Source organism: Streptopelia decaocto (genome assembly GCF_964273445.1).
Source record: "Streptopelia decaocto genome assembly, contig: HAP1_SCAFFOLD_2157, whole genome shotgun sequence".
NCBI lineage: Eukaryota > Metazoa > Chordata > Aves > Columbiformes > Columbidae > Streptopelia > Streptopelia decaocto.
Window position 1 is genome coordinate 211 of NW_028117333.1, and position 20,623 is coordinate 20,833.

A 20,623-nucleotide genomic window follows, 5' to 3' on the forward strand; every position below is an offset into this window, starting at 1 on the left:
AGGGGTCCCAAGGGGGGGTCCTGAGGGGGAGGTCCCGGGGGGGTCCTTGGGGGGTCCGGAGGGGGGGGTCCCGGGAGGGGGGTCCCGAGAAGTGGTGCCGGGGGGTTGGTCCCGAGGGGGGAGGTCCAGGGGGTGGTCCTGGGGGTCGTCCCGGGGGAAGGGTCCCGGGGGGGCTCCCGAGGCGGGGTGTCCCGAGGGGGGGCTCCCGAGGGGGGTCCCAGGGGGGTCCCGGAGGGTCCGCGGTACTCACGGGGGTGCCGGGCAGCCCCCGCTCTCCGGGGAAGCCCCTCAGCCCGGCCGGGCCGTCCTTCCCGGGGGAGCCGGCGGGGCCGGGGTCTCCCTGGGGGGGGGGCACAGGGTGAGCTGGGGGGGTCACCCCGGTACCACCCCCCCCTACCTCCCCCTCACCTTGGTGCCCTCCTTGCCTGGGGGGGTCACCCCGGTACCCCCCCCCACCCCCGCCCCCCCCTCACCTTGGTGCCCTCCTTGCCTGGGGGGGTCACCCCGGTATCCCCCCCACCCCCCGCCCCCCTCTCACCTTGGTGCCCTCCTTGCCTGGGGGGGTCACCCCGGTACCCCCCGCCCCCCCCTCACCTTGGTGCCCTCCTTGCCCGCGGGGCCCGGCAGCCCCTGCTCGCCGGGGGGGCCGGGGGGGCCCGGGTGGCCGCGCTCCCCCATGGGGCCGGACTCACCGGCCGCTCCCTGCGATGGGGGGGGGACAAAGTCAGCGCGGCCCCGCGGAACGGGGACCCCCCCAAAACCCACCCACCCCCCCAAAACTCACCTGGGGTCCCACCACCCCGGGGGGGCCGGGGGGGCCGGTTTTGCCTTGGAATCCCTGGGGGGGAGAGAGGAGAAGGGTGAGGGGGGGGTCACCCGGGGTGGGGGACACGGGTCGGGGGGGGGGACACGGGGACACTCACGACTTCGCCGCGCTGGCCCGGGTGGCCGGGGAGCCCGTCCTTGCCGGGGGGGCCCTGCGGAGGGGGGTCAGGGCACGGGGGGGCACCCGGTACATATGGGGGGGGACACCCCGGGATTTATGGGGGGACCCCCGGTACATATGGGGGGACCCCCGGTATTTACATGGGGGACACCCCGGGATTTATGGGGGGGACACCCCGGTACTTACGGGGGGTCCTTTGGGTCCTGGGAACCCGTTGGGTCCCTGCGGTCCTGGCAGCCCCTATGTGGGGGGAGAAAGTGCAAATTAACGCTAATTAACGCTAATTAACGCTAATTAACGCTAATTAACGCTAATTAACGCTAATTAACGCTAATTAACACAGAGATCATTAGTGGAGCAGCACTGACACCCCCATGGAGGTGTGTTTCCTGGGGGGCAAGGGGGGGCTATGGGGGCAATGAGGGGTAATGGGGGGCGATGGGGGGACAATGGGGGGGTCTATGGGGGACAATCGGGACAATGGGGGGGCGATGGGGGGACAATGTGGGGTGCCCAGCACAGGTAGGTGACACCCCAGGGACCCCCCCACCCAAAACCCACCCGGGGGGGTCTCTTACCCGTTCGCCGGGGGGGCCGTGGGGGCCGTCGCTGCCAGACGTGCCCTGGGGGGGGGAAGGGAGGATGGGGACAGTTTTGGGGTGCCCATAGGTGACACGCTCCCCCCAGCCCCCCCAAACTGACCTTGGCCCCCGACTTCCCGGTGGCTCCGCGCGGTCCCCGTTGTCCCCTGGGCCCCTGTGGGAGGAGGGGGGGGGGTGACGGATGGGCCGTGGCCCCCCCACAATGTGGGGGTGCTGGGCTGGTTGGGTTTGGGGGGGCACAGCACGACCCCCCATTAACCCCCCACTCACCGTGGGGCCGCGCTCCCCCCTGGGCCCCGATTTGCCGGCCAGACCCTACAAGACAAATCAGTTCAGAGACTCGTTTTGGGGGGGGGGACATAGGGCAGGGACCCCCCCCACCGGGGGGTGTCCCCAGGGGGGGCACTCACCCGCGCGCCCTTCTCGCCGTTGCTGCCGGGGAATCCGGGGAACCCCTGGGACCCCTGGATGGAGACGGGGTCAGTGGGGTTGGGGGGGGGTCAGTGGGGTTTGGGGGGTCAGTGGGGTGGGGGGGGGTCAGTGGTGTTTGGGGGGGGGTCAGTGGTGTTGGGGGGGGGGTCAGTGGTGTTGGGGGGGTCAGTGTTTTTGGGGGGGAGGGTCAGTTGGGGGGTCTGGTTTTGGGGGTCAGTGGGGTTTGGGGGGGTTCAGTGGGGTTTTGGGGGGGTCAGTGGGGTTTTGGGGGGTTCAAGGTGTTGGGGGTGGGTCAAGGTGTTGGGGGGTCAGTGGTGTTGGGGGGGGTCAGTGGGTTTTGGGGGGGTCAGTGGTGTTTTGGGGGGGGTCAGTGGCCACACTCACCTTGGGCCCCTGGCGCCCCGGGTACCCGGGTAGACCTGGCACCCCCAGCTTCCCTGCGGAAAAGAGACGGGGGGGGTCACGGGGTGCAGGGGGGGTCACGGGGGGGGTCACGGGGGTGTCCCCTCGTTGTCCCCTCGTTGTCCCCTCACCTTCTCGCCGACCAGCCCCACGGGCCCGGGGTCACCGGTGGGTCCCGTCCGTCCCTTGGGCCCCTCGGGTCCGTCCTCGCCCCGCGACCCGGGGACCCCGATTTCACCCTGGGGGGGGGGGACAGCGGGGCGGGGGGGGTGTCAGGGTGGTCCCACACCCACGGGTGGGGGGGACACACCGGGGACCCCCCCACACACCTACCCGGTCGCCTTTGATGCCCACGTCGCCCTTGAAGCCGGGGAAGCCTTCCTCGCCCTGCCCGGGGACGAGGATGAGGATGGGGATGGTGACAGTGCCACCGGGGGGGACACACGGGGACAGACAGACACACGGACAGACAGACGGACAGACAGACACCCACCTTCTCGCCCTTGTGTCCCTTCAGCCCGCGGATGCCGTCCACCCCCTGGGGACAGAGAGCGGGGTGACACATGGCATGGGGGTGACACACGGTGTGGGGGGTGACACATGGGGGGGTGACACACGGACAGTGACACCGCTCCCGAATCTTCATGGTTTGCCCCCAAAAATGCCCCCCGCCCCCCCCAAAAACCCGGCACTGACCTTGACACCGCGTGGCCCCGGGTAACCAATGGGGCCCTGGGGACCCGAGGGACCCTGCGGGGGGACAGGGACACCGGGGGGGTCATAGAGCGTGGGGTGACCCCCCCGGGGACGGGGACACGTGTGGGGACACCCGGGGGGTCACAGAGCGTGGGGTGACCCCCCGCGGGATGGGGGCGCTTTACCTGGTTGCCCTTGGTGCCGGGGGGACCCTCCTTGCCGGGGTGGCCCTGGGGACACGAGGGGACACAGTTGAGATGGGACACGTGAACACCCCCCCGGTGTGGGTCCCACCCCCCCCCGGACCCACAATCAGCCCCTCGGGGGTTTGGGGACTTGGGGACATGGGGACAGTGGGGCAGGTGTGGCCGGAGCAGCCTTGGGGGGTCACCCTGGGGGTGACAGTGCCGGGGGTGACACTGCGGGGGGGTGACACTGTGGGGGTGACACTGCGGGGGGGCCACTCACGGGGGGGCCGTCGGAGCCGGGCATGCCGGGCAGGCCGGGTTTCCCTTGGGGACCCTGTGACAGAGCAGCCGGGTGAGCGGTGGCACCGGGGGGGGGGCACAGCTTTGTGTGTGTCCCCCCCATTTCCCCCGCACCCCCCGGGGGGACCCGGCCCCACCTTCTCTCCGGGGGGGCCTGTGGCGCCTTGAGGTCCCGGGAGCCCCTAAAACACAGAATGGGGGGGTTACCCCATTGTGCCCCCCCTCGCTGCGGGGGGACAGGAATGGGGGGGTTACCCCGTTGTGCCCCCCCTCGCTGCGGGGGGACAGGAATGGGGGGGTTACCCCGTTGTGCCCCCCTCGCTGCAGGGGGACAGGAATGGGGGGGGGTTACCCCATGTGCCCCCCCTGGCTGGGGGGGCCGGAATGGGGGGTCACCTGCGTTCCGGGGGTCCCCTGCTGGCCGGGGGGTCCGGGCTCCCCTTGTGGCCCCTGTGACGATGGGTCGGGAATGAGGACGCTGTTGGGGACACGGGGGTGTCCCCGGGGTGTCACGGGGTGGGGGGGCATTGGGGGGGACACGCTGGGTGCCCCCCCAGACTCACCAGGTTCCCCTTGGGCCCCACGGGACCGTCCATGCCACGAACACCCTGCGGGGACACGGCATGAGGGGGGACGGGGGACACGGGGGGACAGGGGACATGGGGACGGGGGACACGGGGACAGGGGGAACACAGGGGGGACAGCAGGTTTGGGGGCACACGGGGACAGGGACACAGGGGGGACAGCGGGTTTAGGGGGACACGGGGACAGGGGTACGGGGACGAAGGACATGGGGATGGGGGGACAGTGGATTTGGGGGGACACGGGGACGGGGAACACAGGAATGGGGGCGACAGCAGGTTTGGGGGACATGGGGACAATAGGTTCGGGGGGACACAGGGACACGGGGGGGACAGCGGGTTTGGGGGGACATGGGGACGAGGGACACGGGAATGGGGGGGACACGGGGATGGGGGACATTGGGTTGGGGGACACAGGAACAGGGGAGACATGGGGACAGGGGGACATTGGATTTGGGGGGGGATATGGGGAGTGGGGACACGGGGAGGGGGGAAATTGGGTTTGGGGGGGACAGCAGGGTTGGGGGGGGACAGTGGGATGGGGGGGACAGTGGGAGGGGGCTCTGCCCGTGTCACTCACCGGGGGGCCGGGGATGCCGGGGGGGCCTTTGGGCCCCAGCAGCCCCCTGGGTCCCTGTGGGGACACACGGGGGGGGGTCAGTGGTCACCGGAGGCGGGGCGGGGGGGGCGGGAGGTGACGTCCCCCCCCCAGGTGCCACCACTTTGTCCCCCCCCAGTACCGCTTCTCCGGGCAGCCCTCGGGGTCCCACGTCTCCATCGTCACCCTGCGCAGGGACAAGGGACAATGAGGGGGGGGTGACGATATGGGGGGGGGGGGTCGATATCGGGTGGGGGGTGACGATATGGGGGGGCCACCCCTCGGCGGCCCCACTCACCCTCTCGCCGTCCTCGCCGGGGGGGCCGGGCAGCCCCTGCGCGCCGCTCTCGCCCTGGGGGGGACACAGGCGCTCAGGCGGGGCCGGCGCGGGGGGGGCGCTGCGGTTTTGGGTGGGGGGGGCAGGTGTGAATGGGCCCAGTGTGCGGTGTGAATGGGGCTCTGTGCGCCGCGCCCGCTCCGCCCGCGGTTTGGGGCTCGGCCGGGACGGGGGGGGGCCGGGGGGGGTGGAGGGGTGTGGAGGGGGCGGGGGGTGTGGGTACCCCCCGGTTTGAGGGGGGGGGTGTGGGTACCCCCCGGTTTGAGGGGGGGGGAGTGTGGGTACCCCCGGTTTTGGGGGGGGGGGGCTCCGGCGCTGCCGCCCCCCCGCGGCGGGGACTCACCCGGTGGCCCTTGTCGCCGGTAGACCTGGCAGCCCGTCGAAGCCGCGGTCGCCCTGGGGGCACAGGGGTGTCATTGAGGGTGCAATTCGGGGGGGGGGGGAGCTGGGGTGCCCCCCAGGATCAGCCGACCTGGATGAGCCCAGAGCAGCGGGATGCGGGTAAACCGGGACCAGTGGGGGAAACCGGGATCAATGGGACCCAGGGGAAACCGGGACCAGTGGGGTAAACCAGGATCAGTGGGATAAACCGGGACCAGTGGGATAAACCGGGATCAATGGGACCCAGGGGAAACCGGGACCAGTGGGATAAACCGGGCCCAGTGGGATAAACCGGGCCCAGTGGGATAAACCGGGGCCAGTGGGACCCAGGGGAAACCGGGACTAGTGGGATAAACCGGGACCAGTGGGACCCAGGGGAAACCGGGACCAGTGGGGTAAACTGGGATCAATGGGACCCAGGGGAAACGGGGACCAGTGGGATAAACCAGGATCAGTAGGATAAACCGGGAGCAACGGAATCTGGGATAAACTGGGACCAGGAGGATCCAGGGTAAACTGGGACCAGTGGGGTAAACTGAGACCAGTGGGGTAAACCAGGACCAGTAGGATCCAGGGTAAACTGGGATCTGAGATAAACCAGGACCAGTGGGATAAACTGGGGCCAGTGGGATAAAGTGGGATCAATGGAATCCAGGATAAACCAGGATCAGTGGGACAAACCGGGATCAGTAGGATCCAGCGTAAACTGGGACCAGTGGGATGCGGGATAAACCGGGATCAATGGGATCCAGGGGAAACCGGGACCAGTGGGATAAACTGGGGCTAGTGGGATCAACCCCTCAGAGGGACCCCCAAATCGGGGTTCGGGGGGTTGGTCCCACATTGTCCCGCGGGACCCCAGTGTCCCCAGGTCACCCCGGCCCAGAGCTTGGGGGGGGACCCACGGGTGGGGGGGAACCACGGGTGGGGGGGGAACCCCAAGAGTGGGGGGGGACCCCAAGAGTGGGGGGGGACCCCGTTACCTTCACGCCGGGGTCACCGGGCATCCCCCGTGCTCCATCAGCCCCCGGGCGGCCCTGCGGGACGGGGGGGTCAGCAGGGGGCACAGACCCCCCAAAACCCCCCAGACGCCCCAAAACCCCCCAGACTCCCCAAAACCCCCCAAGTCCCCCAAACCCCCGAACTCACCCTCCGGCCAGGCTTTCCCGGGGGGCCCGTCAGCCCCTGGGGACCTCGGGACCCTGTTGGGGGGGGCAGAGTGTTAACGAGGCGCCGGTTAATGAGGTGCTGGTTAACGAGGGGGGGGTCGCGGGGGTCCGCCCCCCCACACTCACCTGGGGGCCGAAGTCTCCGGACTCGCCCTTCACGCCGGTGCTGCCGGGCTGGCCCTGCGGGACGGGGCGCTCAGGGGGGGCCAGCACCCCGAACCCCAAACCCCCCGGACCCCCAAACACTGAACCCCAAACACCCCGAACCCCAAACCCCCCGGACCCCCCCGAACCCTGAACCCCAAACACCCCAAACCCCCCGGACCCCCCAAACACTGAAACCCAAACACCCCAAACCCCCCAGACCCCCCAAACCCTGAACCCCAAACACCCCGAACCCCAAACCCCGAACCCCCCAAACCCTGAACCCCAAATCCCCTAAACCCCAAACCCCCCAAACCCCCCAAACCCCCTGAACCCCGAACCCCCTGAATCCCAACCCCCCCAAACCCCCTGAACCCCCTAAACTCCCCTGAACCCCAAATCCCCCGAACCCCCCAAACCCCAAATCCCGCGAACCTCAAATCCCCCGAACCCCCTGAACCCCCCAAACCCCTGAACCCCCCAAACCCCAAACACCCCAAACCTCAAACCCCCCAAATCCCCCGAACCCCCCGAACCCCAATACCCACCATGGGCCCGGGGCGGCCGGTGTACCCCATGGGGCCGGGGGGGCCCCGCAGGGCCAGCTGGGGGGCAAAGCACACGGGGGGGTCATTCCTCAGATGGGACCCCTCCAATATGGTGACCCCCCCAAAATGGGGACACCCCTCCCAAGATGGGTGATTTCCCCCCAAAATGATGACCCCACCAATATGGTGATCCCCCCCGATATAGTGACCCCCCAAAATGGGGACACCCCCCCCCCCCCCAATATGGAGACCTGCTGCCCAAAATGGTAACTCCCCCTCAAAATAGGGACATCCCCCCAAAATGGGGCCTCCCCCCCAATATGGTGACCCACCCCCCAAATGGGGACACCCCCGATATATTGACACACCCTCCCCCCCCAATATGGTGCCCCCCCCAATATGGTGACTCCCCCCCAGAATAGGGAAACCCCCCCAAAATAGTGACCCCCCCCAAAATGGGGACAGCCCCCCAATATAGTGACCCCCCCCAATATAGTGCCCCCCCCAAAATGAGGACCTGCTGCGCAATATGGTGACTCCCCCCCAGAATAGGGAAACCCCCCCCCAAAATAGTGACCCCCTCCGAAAATGGGGACACCCCCGATATATTATCCCCCCCAATATGGTGCCCCCCCCCAATATGGTGACCCCCCCCAATATGGTGACCCCCCCCCAATATGGTGACCCCCCCCCAATATGGTGACGCCCCTCCAGAATAGGGAAACCCCCCAACATAGTGACCCCCCCCCAAAATGGGGACCCCCCCCCCAGCATGGTGCCCCCCCCCCATGGCTCCCCCGCTCACCCGCGCCTGCTGCAGCAGCGCCTGCGCCTGCGCCTCCTGCGCCGCCACCGCGGGGCCCTTGTCGCCCCCCCCGCTCCCGAAGCGGAACTGGGACACGGACACGCTGGGGGGGGGCCCGGGGGACGGGACCCCCCCAGGACTCAGAACGGGGGGGGCGGGGGGGGCGGGGGGACGCGGCCCCGCGGGGACTCACCGGCAGCATCATGGACGTGCCGGGGGGCCGGGGGTCCCGTCCGAGCCGGGGAGGCCGGGCCGGCCGGGGGGGCCCTGGGGGCGCACGGGGGGGTCAGTGGTGAAAAGGGGGGGGCAGTGGTGAAAAGGGGGGGCAGTGGTGAAAAGGGGGGGGGGGGTCAGTGGTGCAAGGGGGGGCAGTGGTGCAAAGGGGGGGGGGTCAGTGGTGCAAAGGGGGGGGGTCGGTGGTGCAAAGGGGGGGGGTCGGTGGTGCAAAGGGGGGGGGGTCGGTGATGCAAAGGGGGGGGGGGGTCGGTGGTGCAAAGGGGGGGGGGTCGGTGGTGCAAAGTGGGGGGGGTCGGTGGTACAAGGGGGGGCAGTGGTACGGGGGGGCGGTGGTGAAAAGGGGGGTCAGTGGTGCAAAGTGGGGGGGCAGTGGTACAAGGGGGGGGTCAGTGGTACAACGGGGGGAGGGGGGGGGGGGGGGGTCATGCCCCCCCCACTCACCCTCTCTCCTGGCTCTCCTGGGGCGCCCGGGGGTCCCTGTGTCCCCGGTGGTCCCGACATGCCCTGGGGGGGACACGGGGTGATGGTGGCACCGGGGGGGCAATGGGGACACCCCCAAAGCATCACTGGGGGGGGGCGGGGGGGGTCTTACCGCGGGGCCCTCGGGGCCGGGGGGGCCCTCCACCAGCATCCCCTGCGGAGAGAGGTCACAGGGTGTCAGCGGGGGGACACGGGTCACACATGGGGGGGGACACGGGTCACACATGGGGGGGGACACGGGTCACACATGGGGGGACACGGGTGAGAACTGGGGGGGACATGGGCGACAAATTGGGGGGGACACAGGTAACAAATCAGGGAAGGACACGGGTCACAATTTTGGGGGGACATGGGTCACAATTCGGGGGGGACATGGGTGACGATTTGGGGTCACACGGGTCACAATTTGGGGGGGTCACCCGGGTCACAATTTGGGGGGGGGGTACACGTACCGGTTCAAAGACGGCGGGTTCCCCCTTCTCGCCCTTGTAGCCGCGGGCGCCGCGCACGGCCTGGGGGTGGCACACATGTACCCCCCCCCAGAGACCGTCAGTGCCGGCACGGGACCCCCCAAACTGAACCCCCCCATACACACACATGTACCCCCCCCCAGAGACCGTCAGTGCCGGCACGGGACCCCCCAAACTGAACCCCCCCATACACACACATGTACCCCCCCCCAGAGACCGTCAGTGCCGGCACGGGACCCCCCAAACTGAACCCCCCCATACACACACATGTACCCCCCCCCAGAGACCGTCAGTGCCGGCACGGGACCCCCCCAAACTGAACCCCCCCATACACACACATGTACCCCCCCCCAGAGACTGTCAGTGCCGGCACGGGACCCCCCCAAACTGAAACCCCCCCATACACACACATGTACCCCCCCCGGGACCATCAGTGTGGGCATCGGGACCCCCCGGGATCCCCCGACCCCCCATGAGGACCCCCCCAAACTGAACCCCCCCATATAAACCCCCCCCCCATACACAGACGCCCCCCATACAGACCCCCCCAACACAGAAGCCCCCCCCCCCAAAATACAGACAGGCCCCCCCCAAATGAAGGTCGGGGATTTGGGATTTGGGAACTGGGGGGGGGGAACGGACCCCAGTTCAAATCCCAGCGCCCCCCATGGCCTGGGGGGGGAAGGGGGGGGGTGTTAATTACTTCGTCCCGCAGGGTAATTAACACCAGCACCGCCCCTAATTGGGGGGGGGGGGGGCAAAGCATATGGGGTTGATGACGTCACGTGTGGCACGAGTGATGTCACAGCCCAGACAAGCGGGGGGGGCGGTAAATGGGGGGGGGGGGGCACATGGGACAAGACGGACATGGAGATGGACGGACAGACGGACGGACACTCAGGCCCCCCCCGACTTACGCCCATCTCCTCGGGGGGGTCCGCATACACGTACTCGTACCCCACGGGGACCCCCCCCGTGTCCTCCTCCTGCGGGGGGGGGGGCAGCCCCGCGTCCTGGGTGGGGGACGGGACAGGTCACGGGGGGGGAGGCGGGGGGACGGACACACGGACAAGCCAAGCGACGGACACACAGCATGGGGGGGGTGGGAAATGACCCCCAAAACCCACCCGGATCGTTTTGGGGGGGGGGTGTTGGATTTTTGGGGAGGTGGGAAATAAAGGCAGGGCTGGAAGGGCCCCCCCGCTTTATTTCCAGCGCCGGGACGGACGGACGGACGGACGCGGGGTCGCTCTCTACCTGCCGGTAGCTGTTTCCTCGGGGGGGGGCGCTCAGGCCGGATTTGGGGGCCCCCCCCAGGCTGGGGGCCGTGCTCATCATCCGCTGCTTTTGCGGGGGGGGGCCCTTGGGGTGGGGGGGGCGGGAATTTGGAGGGGGGGGGACACACACAAAACACAAGGCGTGAGCTCCTGGGGGTGCCACAAGTTGGGGACCCCCCCGCACCCATCAGCTCCCACGCTGCTCTTCGGGGGTTGTTTTGGGGTGGGGGGAGGGCACACTGCGAGGCAACAGGACAGACACACAGGACAGACGGACGGACAGACCCCCCCCTGCCCCCCCCGCCGTTACCTTTGCGGGGTCCCCCCCCGGGGGGGGCCCGTCCTCACTGTTACCATAGTAACCGGGGTACTCGTAGTACTCCCCGGGCTCCTCGGAGAACTTTGGGGGGGGGGGGCACGGCCATAGCGGGGCGGGGGGGGCGAGAAGGGGGAGATGTCACCGGCTTGGGGGGGAGAGGGGGTCACCAGGGACACCCCCAAAACCATTGCGGGGGGGACACATCAACCCCCCAGGGAGGAGGGACCGTCCCCCCAAATCCTACATCCCCCATATCCCACATGCCCCCCAAATCCCGCGTCCCCCCAGACCCTGTGCCCCCCCAAATCCCATGTCCCCCCAAATCCTGTGTCGCCCCCAAATCCCACCCCCCCAGATCCTGTGTCCCCCCAAATCCCGTGTTCCCCCAAATCCTGTGTCCCCCCAAATCCCGCCCCCCCAGATCCCGCGCCCCCCCAAATCCCACCCCCCCAGATCCTGTGTCCCCCCAAATCCCGTGTCCTCACAAATCCTGCAACCCCAGATCCTCTGTCCCCCAAGTCCTGTGTCCTCCCAAATCCCGCACCCCCCCCAGATCCCGCGCCCCCCCCCAGATACTGTGTCCCCTCCAGATCCCGCACCCCCCCAACTCCCGCCCCCCCCACCTCCTCCCGGGCGGGCTCGTCCGCGGGGGGGTCCCCGCGCCCCCCCCCGGCGCAGGGGGGGCTGTAGCGCTCGCAGTACTGGAAGGCGGCCTGGGGGTCGGGGACGATGAGCAGCTGCTGGATGTCACCCTGCGGGACACGGGGGGGTCAGGGGGGCGACACCCCAACCCCCCCCCCCCAGTAAAGCGCGGTGCCCCCCCGCACCTGGAATCCCTCGTCGCCCAGGACGGTGAGGCCGCGGGTGTCGATGTGGGGGCGGGGCCCGAGCGGGAGGGGCTGCGTGTCCCCCCCCGCGCAGTCCCGCAGCAGCGTGGCCGAGTCCCCGCGCACGCTCACGGCCACGCGGTGCCACCTGCGGGCACGCGCACGTGGGACACGGCGGGGGGGGGGGGGGAGCCCCGATCCCCCCGGGACCCCCCGGGACCCCCCGTTCACTCTGAGACCCCCCATGATCCCCCCGGGATCTCCCGTTCACCCCGGGACCCCCCACTGGCCCTGGGACCCCCTGTTCACCCCCGGGTCCCCTTGATCCCCCTGGGACCCCCCATTAATCCTGGGAACCCCCTGATCCCCCCGGGACCCCCCGTTAATTCTGGGAACCCCCCGATCCCCCTGGGATCCCCCGTTAATCCTGGGAACCCCCTGATCCCCCTGGGACCCCCCGTTAATCCTGGGAACCCCCTGATCCTCCTGGGACCCCCGTTCACCCCGGGATCCCCCATTAACCCCGGGACCCCCCACCTGAGCCCCCTGGGACCCCCCAGGACCCACCTGCCGTCCACCCTAGGACCCCCCACATGTCCCAGGACCCACCTGAGCCCCCAAGACGCACCCGATCCCCCCGGGACCCACCTGAGCCCCCTGGGACCCCCGTCCCCTCTGGGACCCCCCAGGACCCACCTGCCGTCCCAGGACCCCCCACCTGTCCCAGGACCCACCTGCCGTCCACCCCGGGACCCACTGCCCACCCGGGACCCCGGCCCCCCGGGACCCCCGTCATCCCCGTCCCCCCGTCCCCCCCGGGACCCCGGCCCCCCGGGACCCCCGTCATCCCCGTCCCCCCGTCCCCCCCGGGACCCCCGTCATCCCCGTCCCCCGTTCCCCCCCGTTCCCCCGTTCCCCCCGCGCCCCCCGCACCTTCCGTCCGCCAGGTCGCCGCCCCCGAAGCGCGGCTGCCGGTCCCCGTAGAGCAGGCGCGGGCGCGGGCCCAGGAGCAGCCCCAGCGCGGGGGCGCCGTCCCGGCCCCGCACGGACAGCAGGACCCGCGCCCCGCGCTCCGCGCGCAGCAGCGCCAGCAGCGAGAACTGCGCGGGAAACCCGCCTGCGGGCGGCGGTCAGACCGGACACACGGACACACGGACACACGGACACACAGACACCCCGAACCCGCCTGCGGGCGGCGGTCAGACCGGACACACGGACAGACAGACAGACAGACAGACACCCCGAACCCGCCTGCGGGCGGCGGTCAGACCGGACACACGGACACACGGACACACGGACAGACAGACACACGGACACACGGACAGCAGGACCCGCGCCCCGCGCTCCGCCCGCAGCAGCGCCAGCAGCGAGAACTGCGCGGGAAACCCGCCTGCGGGCGGCGGTCAGACCGGACACACGGACACACGGACACACGGACACACGGACAGACAGACACCCCGAACCCGCCTGCGGGCGGCGGTCAGACCGGACACACGGACACACAGACACACAGACACACAGACACACACCCCGAACTCGCCTGCGGGCGGCGGTGAGACCGGACACACGGACACACGGACACGCGGACACACGGACACCCCGCACCTGCCTGCGGGCGGCGGTGAGACCGGACACACGGACACACGGACAGACACACGGACACACGGACACACGGACTCCCCGCACCCGCCTGCGGGCGGCAGTGAGACCGGACACACGGACAGACACACGGACACACGGACACACGGACAGACAGACAGACACCCCGCACCCGCCTGTGGGCAGCAGTGAGAACCGGACAGACAGACAGACAGACACCCCGCACCCGCCTGCGGGCGGCAGTGAGACCGGACACACGGACAGACAGACAGACACACGGACACACGGACACACGGACAGACAGACACCCTGAACCCTCCTGCGGGTGACAGTGAGCGACGGACACACGGACAGACAGACAGACAGACAGACAGACACCCCGAACCCGCCTGCGGGCGGCAGTGAGCGATGGACACACAGACACCCGAACCCCGATCCGCAGGACAGACACCCCCGAACCCCCCCCCAGACCAGGAGACCCCAATGTCCCCATGTCCCCAGATGTCCCCGTGTCCCCCCCATCATCCCCATGTCCTGCGATGTCCCCGTGTCCCCAATGCCCCCATGTCTCTGATGTCTCCAGGTCCCCCGACATCCCCGTGTCCCCCCCGATGTCCCCGTCCCCACCAACGTCCCCACGTCCCCATGTCCCTGATGTCCCTGTTTCCCCCCGACATCCCTGTGTCCCCGCGATGTCCCTGTCCCCACCAATGTCCCCATGTCCCCAGTGTCCCCATCCCCACCAACGTCCCCATGTTCCCCTGTCCCCATGTCCCTGTGTCCCCACGTCCCCGTGTCCCTGATGTCCCTGTTTCCTCCTCGACATCCCCATGTCCCCCTTGATGTCCCTGTCCCCACCAATGTCCCCATGTCCCCATGTCCCCATCCCCACCAATGTCCCCATGTCCCCCTGTCCCCACGTCCCCCCCAATGTCCCCCTGTCCCTGATGTCTCTGTTTCCCCCCGACATCCCCGTGTGCCCCGCGATGTCCCTGTCCCCCCCAATGTCCCCGTGTCCCCATGTCCCCCCGTCCCCCCCGGTGTCCCCGTGTCACTCACCGGGGAAGAGCTGCCGGGTGGGGGCGCTGAGCTGCGCCCCCCGCGCGATGCGGAACGCGCCGTCGGTCCCGGCGCCGTCGGTCCCGGCGCAGAACCCCGGGACCCTGCGGACGCTCCCGGGCGGCGCCCGGAGCCGCAGCAGCCGCAGCACGTCCACGGGGGCTCCTGGGGACACGGGGGACGTGAGGGGACACGGGGGGACACGGGGGGACACGGGGGACCCTGCGGACGCCCCCGGGCGGCGCCCGGAGCCGCAGCAGCCGCAGCACGTCCACGGGGGCTCCTGGGGACACGGGGGGATGTGAGGGGACACGGGGGGATGTGAGGGGACACGGGGGGACACGGGGGACCCTGCGGACGCCCCCGGGCGGCGCCCGGAGCCGCAGCAGCCGCAGCACGTCCACGGGGGCTCCTGGGGACGCGGGGGGACATGAGGGGACACGGGGGGACACGAGGGAACACGGGGGGATCCCACGGCGGAGATGCTGCGCCCCAACACACTCTGGCACCGGGGCTGTGGGGTGCCGTGGGATGTCATAGGGTGCCATGGGGTGCTATGGGGTGCCATAGGGTGGAATGGGGTCCCATAGGCTGCTCTGGGTGCCATGGGGGGTGCCATGGGATGTCATAGGGTGCCATGGGGTGCCCTGGGTGCCATAGGGTACCGTGGGGTGTCCTGGGTGCCATAGGGTACCATGGGTTGTCCTGGGCACTATAGGGTGCCACGGGGGCTATGGGGGGCCATAGGGTGTCATGGGATGTCATAGGGTGCCATAGGGTGCCATGGGTGCCATAGGGTACCATGGGTTGTCCTGGGCACTATAGGGTACCACGGGGGCTATGGGGGCCATAGGGTGTCATGGGGTCCCATAGGCTGCCCTGGGTGCCATGGGGTGCTATGGGATGTCATGGGGTACCAAGGGGAGCCATGAGGTCCCATATGACGCCATAGGGTACCATGGGATGCCCAGGTACCATAGGGTGCCACGGGGGCTATGGGGCACCATAGGGTACCATGGGGTGTCATGGAGTTCCATAGGGTGCCCATGGGATGCCATAGGCTCCTATAGGATGCCGTGGGGAGCCATGGAGTCCCATAGGGTCCTATAGGATGCCGTGGGGAGCCATGGAGTCCCATAGGGCTCTATAGGATGCCGTGGAGTCCCATAGGGCTCTATAGGATGCCATGGAGTCCCATAGGGCTCTATAGGACGCCGTGGGGCACCGCAGCCGTGCCCCCCCCGCTATCCGAATTCCGATCCCCCCCCGGGACGCCCATGAACGGCTCTTTGTTCCGCACCGGGACGGCGCCCGAGCCGGGGGGGGCGCACCGGGGCCCGGGCGGGGGGGGCGCACCGGGCCCCCGTCTGCCGGGGCCACAGCCGCCCCCGGCCCCCCCCAATGTCCCCCCCAACCGCCCCCCGACCGTCCCCCCGGCCCCGCTCCTGTTTTCCCCATCGCAGCATCTGCTGAACCCATCAGGGGCGGCCGCCAAACCCCGGCCCGGGGGGGGACGGACGGACAGACGGACGGACAGACGGACGCGGAGCCCCCGCAGTGACCCCGGCAAACCCCCAACACCCCAACTCCCCCCAGACCCGACGGGGCGCGCGGCCACGGGGCCCCGCGTGTGTCCGTGTGTCCGTCCGTCCGTCCGTCCGCCTCCCATCCCCCCCCCCGCCTCCCCCCACCTGCGTTTCTCATCATCCGGCCCCGTGGCACCGGGATCGGGCCCCCCCCGGCCCCCCCGGCGCTTGGCCGGGACCCCTGGGCTGGACTGGGATAGACGGGCTGGACTGGGATAGATGGGTCATACTGGGACCATTGGGCTGTACTGGGATAGATGGGCTGTACTGGGATAGATGGGCTGTACTGGGACCATTGGGCTGTACTGGGATAGCTGGGCTGTACTGGGATAGACGGGTCATACTGGGACCCTTGGGCTGTACTGGGATAACTGGGTCATACTGGGACCATTGGGCTGTACTGGGATAGACGGGTCATACTGGGACCCTTGGGCTGTACTGGGATAGATGGGCTGTACTGGGATAGATGGGCTGTACTGGGACCCCTGGGCTGTACTGGGATAGACGGGTCATACTGGGATCATTGGGCTGTACTGGGATAACTGGGTCATACTGGGATCCTTGGGCTGTACTGGGACCTCTGGGTCATACGGGGACCAGCCCCGTCCCCCCCATCCCCTCCAGTTCCCTGTTCCCCGTCCCCCCCATTCCCTGTCCCCCCATTCCTGTCCCCCCGTTCCGTGTTGTCCCCGTCCCCCCATTCCCGTGTCCCCCCTGTTCCCCGTTCCCGTGTCGCCCATTCCCCGTCCCCCCCGTTCCCGTTCCCCGTCCCCCCCATTCCTGTGCCCCCTGTCCCGTGTCGCCCCCATTCCCCGTCCCCCGTTTCCCCCGTTCCCTGTCCCCCCGTTCCCGTCCCCGCCCTGTTCTCCGTCCCCCCCGTTCCCGTTCCCTGTCCCCCCCGTTCCCTGTCCCCCCCATTCCTGTCCCCCCCGTTCCCGTTCCCCCCGTTCCCGTTCCGTCCCCCCGGCGGCCCCTCCCGGCGCACAGAGGCACCTTTCATTCATCCTCAGCCGCGGGAGGAAAAGCCATTACGGGCACATAACTCAACTCCCGGGGGGGCACGGGGGGGCCCCTTCCCCACCCCCCCTTCCCCGCGACGCTGTCACCGAACTCCTGGGTCCTTCTTGAGCCCCCCCAGCGCTCCCCGAACTCCTGGGTCCTTCCTGAGCCCCCCCAGCGCTCCCCGAACTCCTGGGTCCCCCTTAGACCCCCCGGTGCTCCCCGAACTCCTGGGTCCTTCCTGAGCCCCCCAGTGCTCCCCGAACTCCTGGGTCCTTCCTGAGCCCCCCCAGTGCCCCCCGAACTCCTGGGTCCTTCCTGAGCCCCCCCAATGCTCCCCGAACTCCTGGGTCCCCCTTAGACCCCCCAGGTGCACGCGAGACCCCCAGGTGCTCCCCGAGCCCCCGGACTCCTGGATCCCCCCAGCACCGGCGCTGTGGGGGCTCAGCAATGGGGCGCAGGGGCCGGGGGGGCCGGGGGGGCCCGGGGAAGGTGTTTTTTTTGGGGGGGGGGGCACCGGCAGCCGCTCCCGACTGATCCCGGCCCAAGGAATTTCCAGCGGCCGCTGCCAGTGGAAAAAGAGCCGGAAGGTGGCGGGGAGGGGGGGGGGGGCACGGGGATGGGGGGGACACGGGGACAGGGGGGACACGGAGGGATGGGGGGGATGGGGGGGACACGGGGGTCCCCACACTCTGCCATGGACGGGGGGTCCCCGGCACCCCCGGGAGGGTCTGGGGGGACACGGGGGGGACACGGGGTCCCCCCACTGTGCCATGGCCGGGGGGTCCCCGGCACCCGGGGTGGGGGGGGGCGGCCCCGCGGTCCCTCGGGGCCACCGGGCCCGGCCGGCGCTGGCCCCGGGTCCCCCCCGCTATAAATAGACCCGGAGCCGCCCGCGGTGCCCACGGGGCTAAAAATAGCGCGGGTGGGACCGCGGTGGTTGGACCGGCCCGGTACTCCCAGTATAGACCAGTAGAGACCAGTATAGCCCAGTACAGACCAGTATAGCCCAGTACAGACCAGTGCAGACCAGTACGGTTACACCCAGTATAGACCAGTACAGCCCAGTTACACCCAGTGCTCCCAGTACCAGCTCCAGGTGTCTCCCAGTTACCAGCACCGGGACCCCCAGTGCTCCCAGTATCAGCTCCAGGTCATTATCACTCCAGGTGCCTCCCATTATCAGCTCCAGGTGTCTCCCATTATCGGCTCCAGGTGCCTCCCATTATCAGCTCCAGGTGTCTCCCAATTACCAGCACCGGGACCCCCAGTGCTCCCAGTACCGGGTCCCAGCAGCATCCCGGCCGCTCCTGCCCAGTCCCCCCGGTTCCCCCAGTTCCCCGCACCGCTCCCGGTCCCGCTCCCGGTCCCACCTGTTCCGCCGCCGCGGGCCGGGCCAGAGCGAGGAGCCCGAGGAGGGCGAGGGGCAGCGCGGGGCCGTGCGGGGCCATGGGGGCCGGTCCGAGCGGCTCCGGCTCCGAGCGGCCTCCGGGTCGGTCCGAGCGGCTCCGGGTTCGAGCGGCTCCGGCTGCTCCCGCTCCCGGTCGCGCTCCGAGTGCGGCCGGTCCCGCCGCCCGCCCGGTCCCGGTCGCAGCCCCCCCGCCCCCGGCCCCGCCCCGGGACACCCCCCGCCCCGCCCCCGGGTCCCCCAGGGCCGCCCCCTCCAGCACCCCCCGCTCCGCCCGCGGGACCCCCCGCTTACCCGGGACCCCCCGTTATCCCGGGACACCCCCGGGTGTCCCTGTCCCCATCTCTGTGCCCCCGTGTCCCCATCCCTGACCCCCCATGTCCATGTCCCCATCCCTGTCCCGCCGTGTCCCTCCATGTCCCTGTTGCCACCCGTGTCCCCATTCCTGTCCCCCCCATGTCCCTGTCCCCATCCCTGACCCCCCTGTGTCCCTGACCCCCCCATGTCCCCGTCCCCATCCCTGACCCCGCGTGTCCCATTCCTGTCCCCCCTCCCGCAACCTTGTCCCCATCCCAAAGGTTGGTCCCAGTCCCCCTCCCCACCAAGGAGGACATGGGGACAGTAACGGGACACATGGACAGGACACACAGACGGACACACGGACAGGACACACAGACGGGACACACGGACGGGACACACGGACGGGCAGGCGGCAGCGCGGGGGTCCCGGCAGGACGTGGCGGCAGGTGTGGGTGTCTGCCCCCCCATCCCAATGTCCCCCAATCCCAACGTCCCCCATCCCAATGTGCCCCCAATCCCACTGTCCCCCCGTCCCAATGTCTCCCCAGTCCCAACGTGCCCCCCAAATCCCAGCGCCCCCCCGTCCCCGCAGCGCTGGCCGCTCTCCAGCCGCGCACACTGGCCCGTTGAGGTGGACAGAGCGGCTCTGTGTGCGGGGGGGCGGGGGGGCCGCTCCGTGGCCCCCCCCATCCCCCCCCCCCCCCCCCCCTCCAGCGGCTGCTCCGGAGCCGCAGGTTCCACCCGCAATTGGCTGCGGGGGGGGCAGAGGGGACACTGCAGTGCGGGGGGTCCCTGCAGCCCCCCCCCCAAACGAGCCCCAAAATGACTGAGAAGCAGCAACTTTAATCACTTAAAATCCAAAGCGACCGGGTCGTTTTTTCTTTTTTTTTTGGGGGGGGGGGACGCCAAAGGTGAATAAAACCACGGGGGGGGGGCGGGGGGGCTGTAGGACCTACAATAAAAACAAAGCCCCCCCCCACGCTCCCCCCCCCCCCAGCCCCCCTCCCCCCGCCCTGGGTACCTGCTGCATAGTGGGGGGGGAGGGGGGTTCAAAGTGCTATCGGGTGCCTGAGTGGTGGGGGGGGACATGGAGGGGGGGGGACAGGGGGTGCACCCCCCAACCCCCACTGGTTTGGGGGCTCAGGGCGCCACCCCCCCCCCAAAACAACACCCCGGGGGGGTGTGACGGGCACCGGGTGCCTGAGTGGTGGGGGGGACATGGGGGGGACATGGGGGGCCCCCACCCACCCACATTGGTTTGGGGCTCAGAGCGCTGCACCCCCCCGAAAATAACACCCCAGGGGGGGTGTGATGGGCACCGGGACTTGGGGCTATGATACAACATCCCACAGCGCGGGGGGGGGCGCACAGGGACCCCCCCAAATCCCTCGGGGGGGGGGGGGGGCGGGGGGGCCCTGTTGCCCTCCCCCTGTTTGGGGGCTCAGGGTGCTGCACCCCTCCCCCCCCAAATAACACCCTGGGGGGGCCACCCTGGTGTGACGGGCACCAGGTGCCTGAGTGGTGGGGGGGATGTGGGGGGGACGTGGGGGGGACATGGGGTGCCCCCCCAACCCACACTGGTTTTGGGGGCTCAGGGCGCTGCACCCCCCACAATAACACCCCGGGTGGGGGGGTGTGACGGTCACCGGGACTTGGGGCTATGATACAACATCCCAGAGCGCAGGGGGCGCACAGGGACCCCCCAAATCCCTCGGGGGGGGGGGCGGGGGGGCCCTGTTGCCCTCCCCCCTGTTTGGGGGCTCAGGGTGCTGCACCCCCCCCCCCCCCCCCCCAAATAACACCCTGGGGGGGCCACCCTGGTGTGACGGGCACCAGGTGCCTGAGTGGTGGGGGGGACGTGGGGGGGACATGGGGGGGGACACAGGGTGCCCCCCCCAACCCACATTGGTTTGGGGGCTCAGGGCGCTGCACC

General features: G+C 69.8%; 1 protein-coding gene across 1 annotated transcript; it reads right to left on the reverse strand.

The window, feature by feature from the left end:
- Positions 1 to 250: 250 nt before the first annotated feature.
- On the reverse strand, positions 251 to 14,562 carry LOC309451784 (uncharacterized protein; the record flags this gene model as incomplete). Its single annotated transcript, XM_082076483.1, is given in 41 exon segments — positions 251 to 340; positions 595 to 702; positions 785 to 838; positions 924 to 977; positions 1,133 to 1,186; positions 1,525 to 1,569; positions 1,649 to 1,702; positions 1,819 to 1,863; positions 1,959 to 2,012; positions 2,365 to 2,414; position 2,417; positions 2,514 to 2,621; positions 2,716 to 2,769; positions 2,876 to 2,920; positions 3,079 to 3,132; positions 3,264 to 3,308; positions 3,547 to 3,600; positions 3,704 to 3,748; positions 3,963 to 4,016; positions 4,130 to 4,174; positions 4,728 to 4,781; positions 4,888 to 4,932; positions 5,044 to 5,097; positions 5,426 to 5,442; positions 5,445 to 5,478; positions 6,447 to 6,500; positions 6,613 to 6,665; positions 6,755 to 6,812; positions 7,325 to 7,381; positions 8,130 to 8,216; positions 8,323 to 8,351; positions 8,354 to 8,396; positions 8,808 to 8,870; positions 8,959 to 9,000; positions 9,299 to 9,358; positions 10,234 to 10,329; positions 10,904 to 10,993; positions 11,536 to 11,664; positions 11,740 to 11,887; positions 12,673 to 12,856; positions 14,398 to 14,562. Coding segments are annotated over 41 exon segments (2,675 nt in total), but the record flags the coding sequence as incomplete, so codon positions are not given.
- Between the last annotated feature and the right edge of the window lie 6,061 nt (positions 14,563 to 20,623).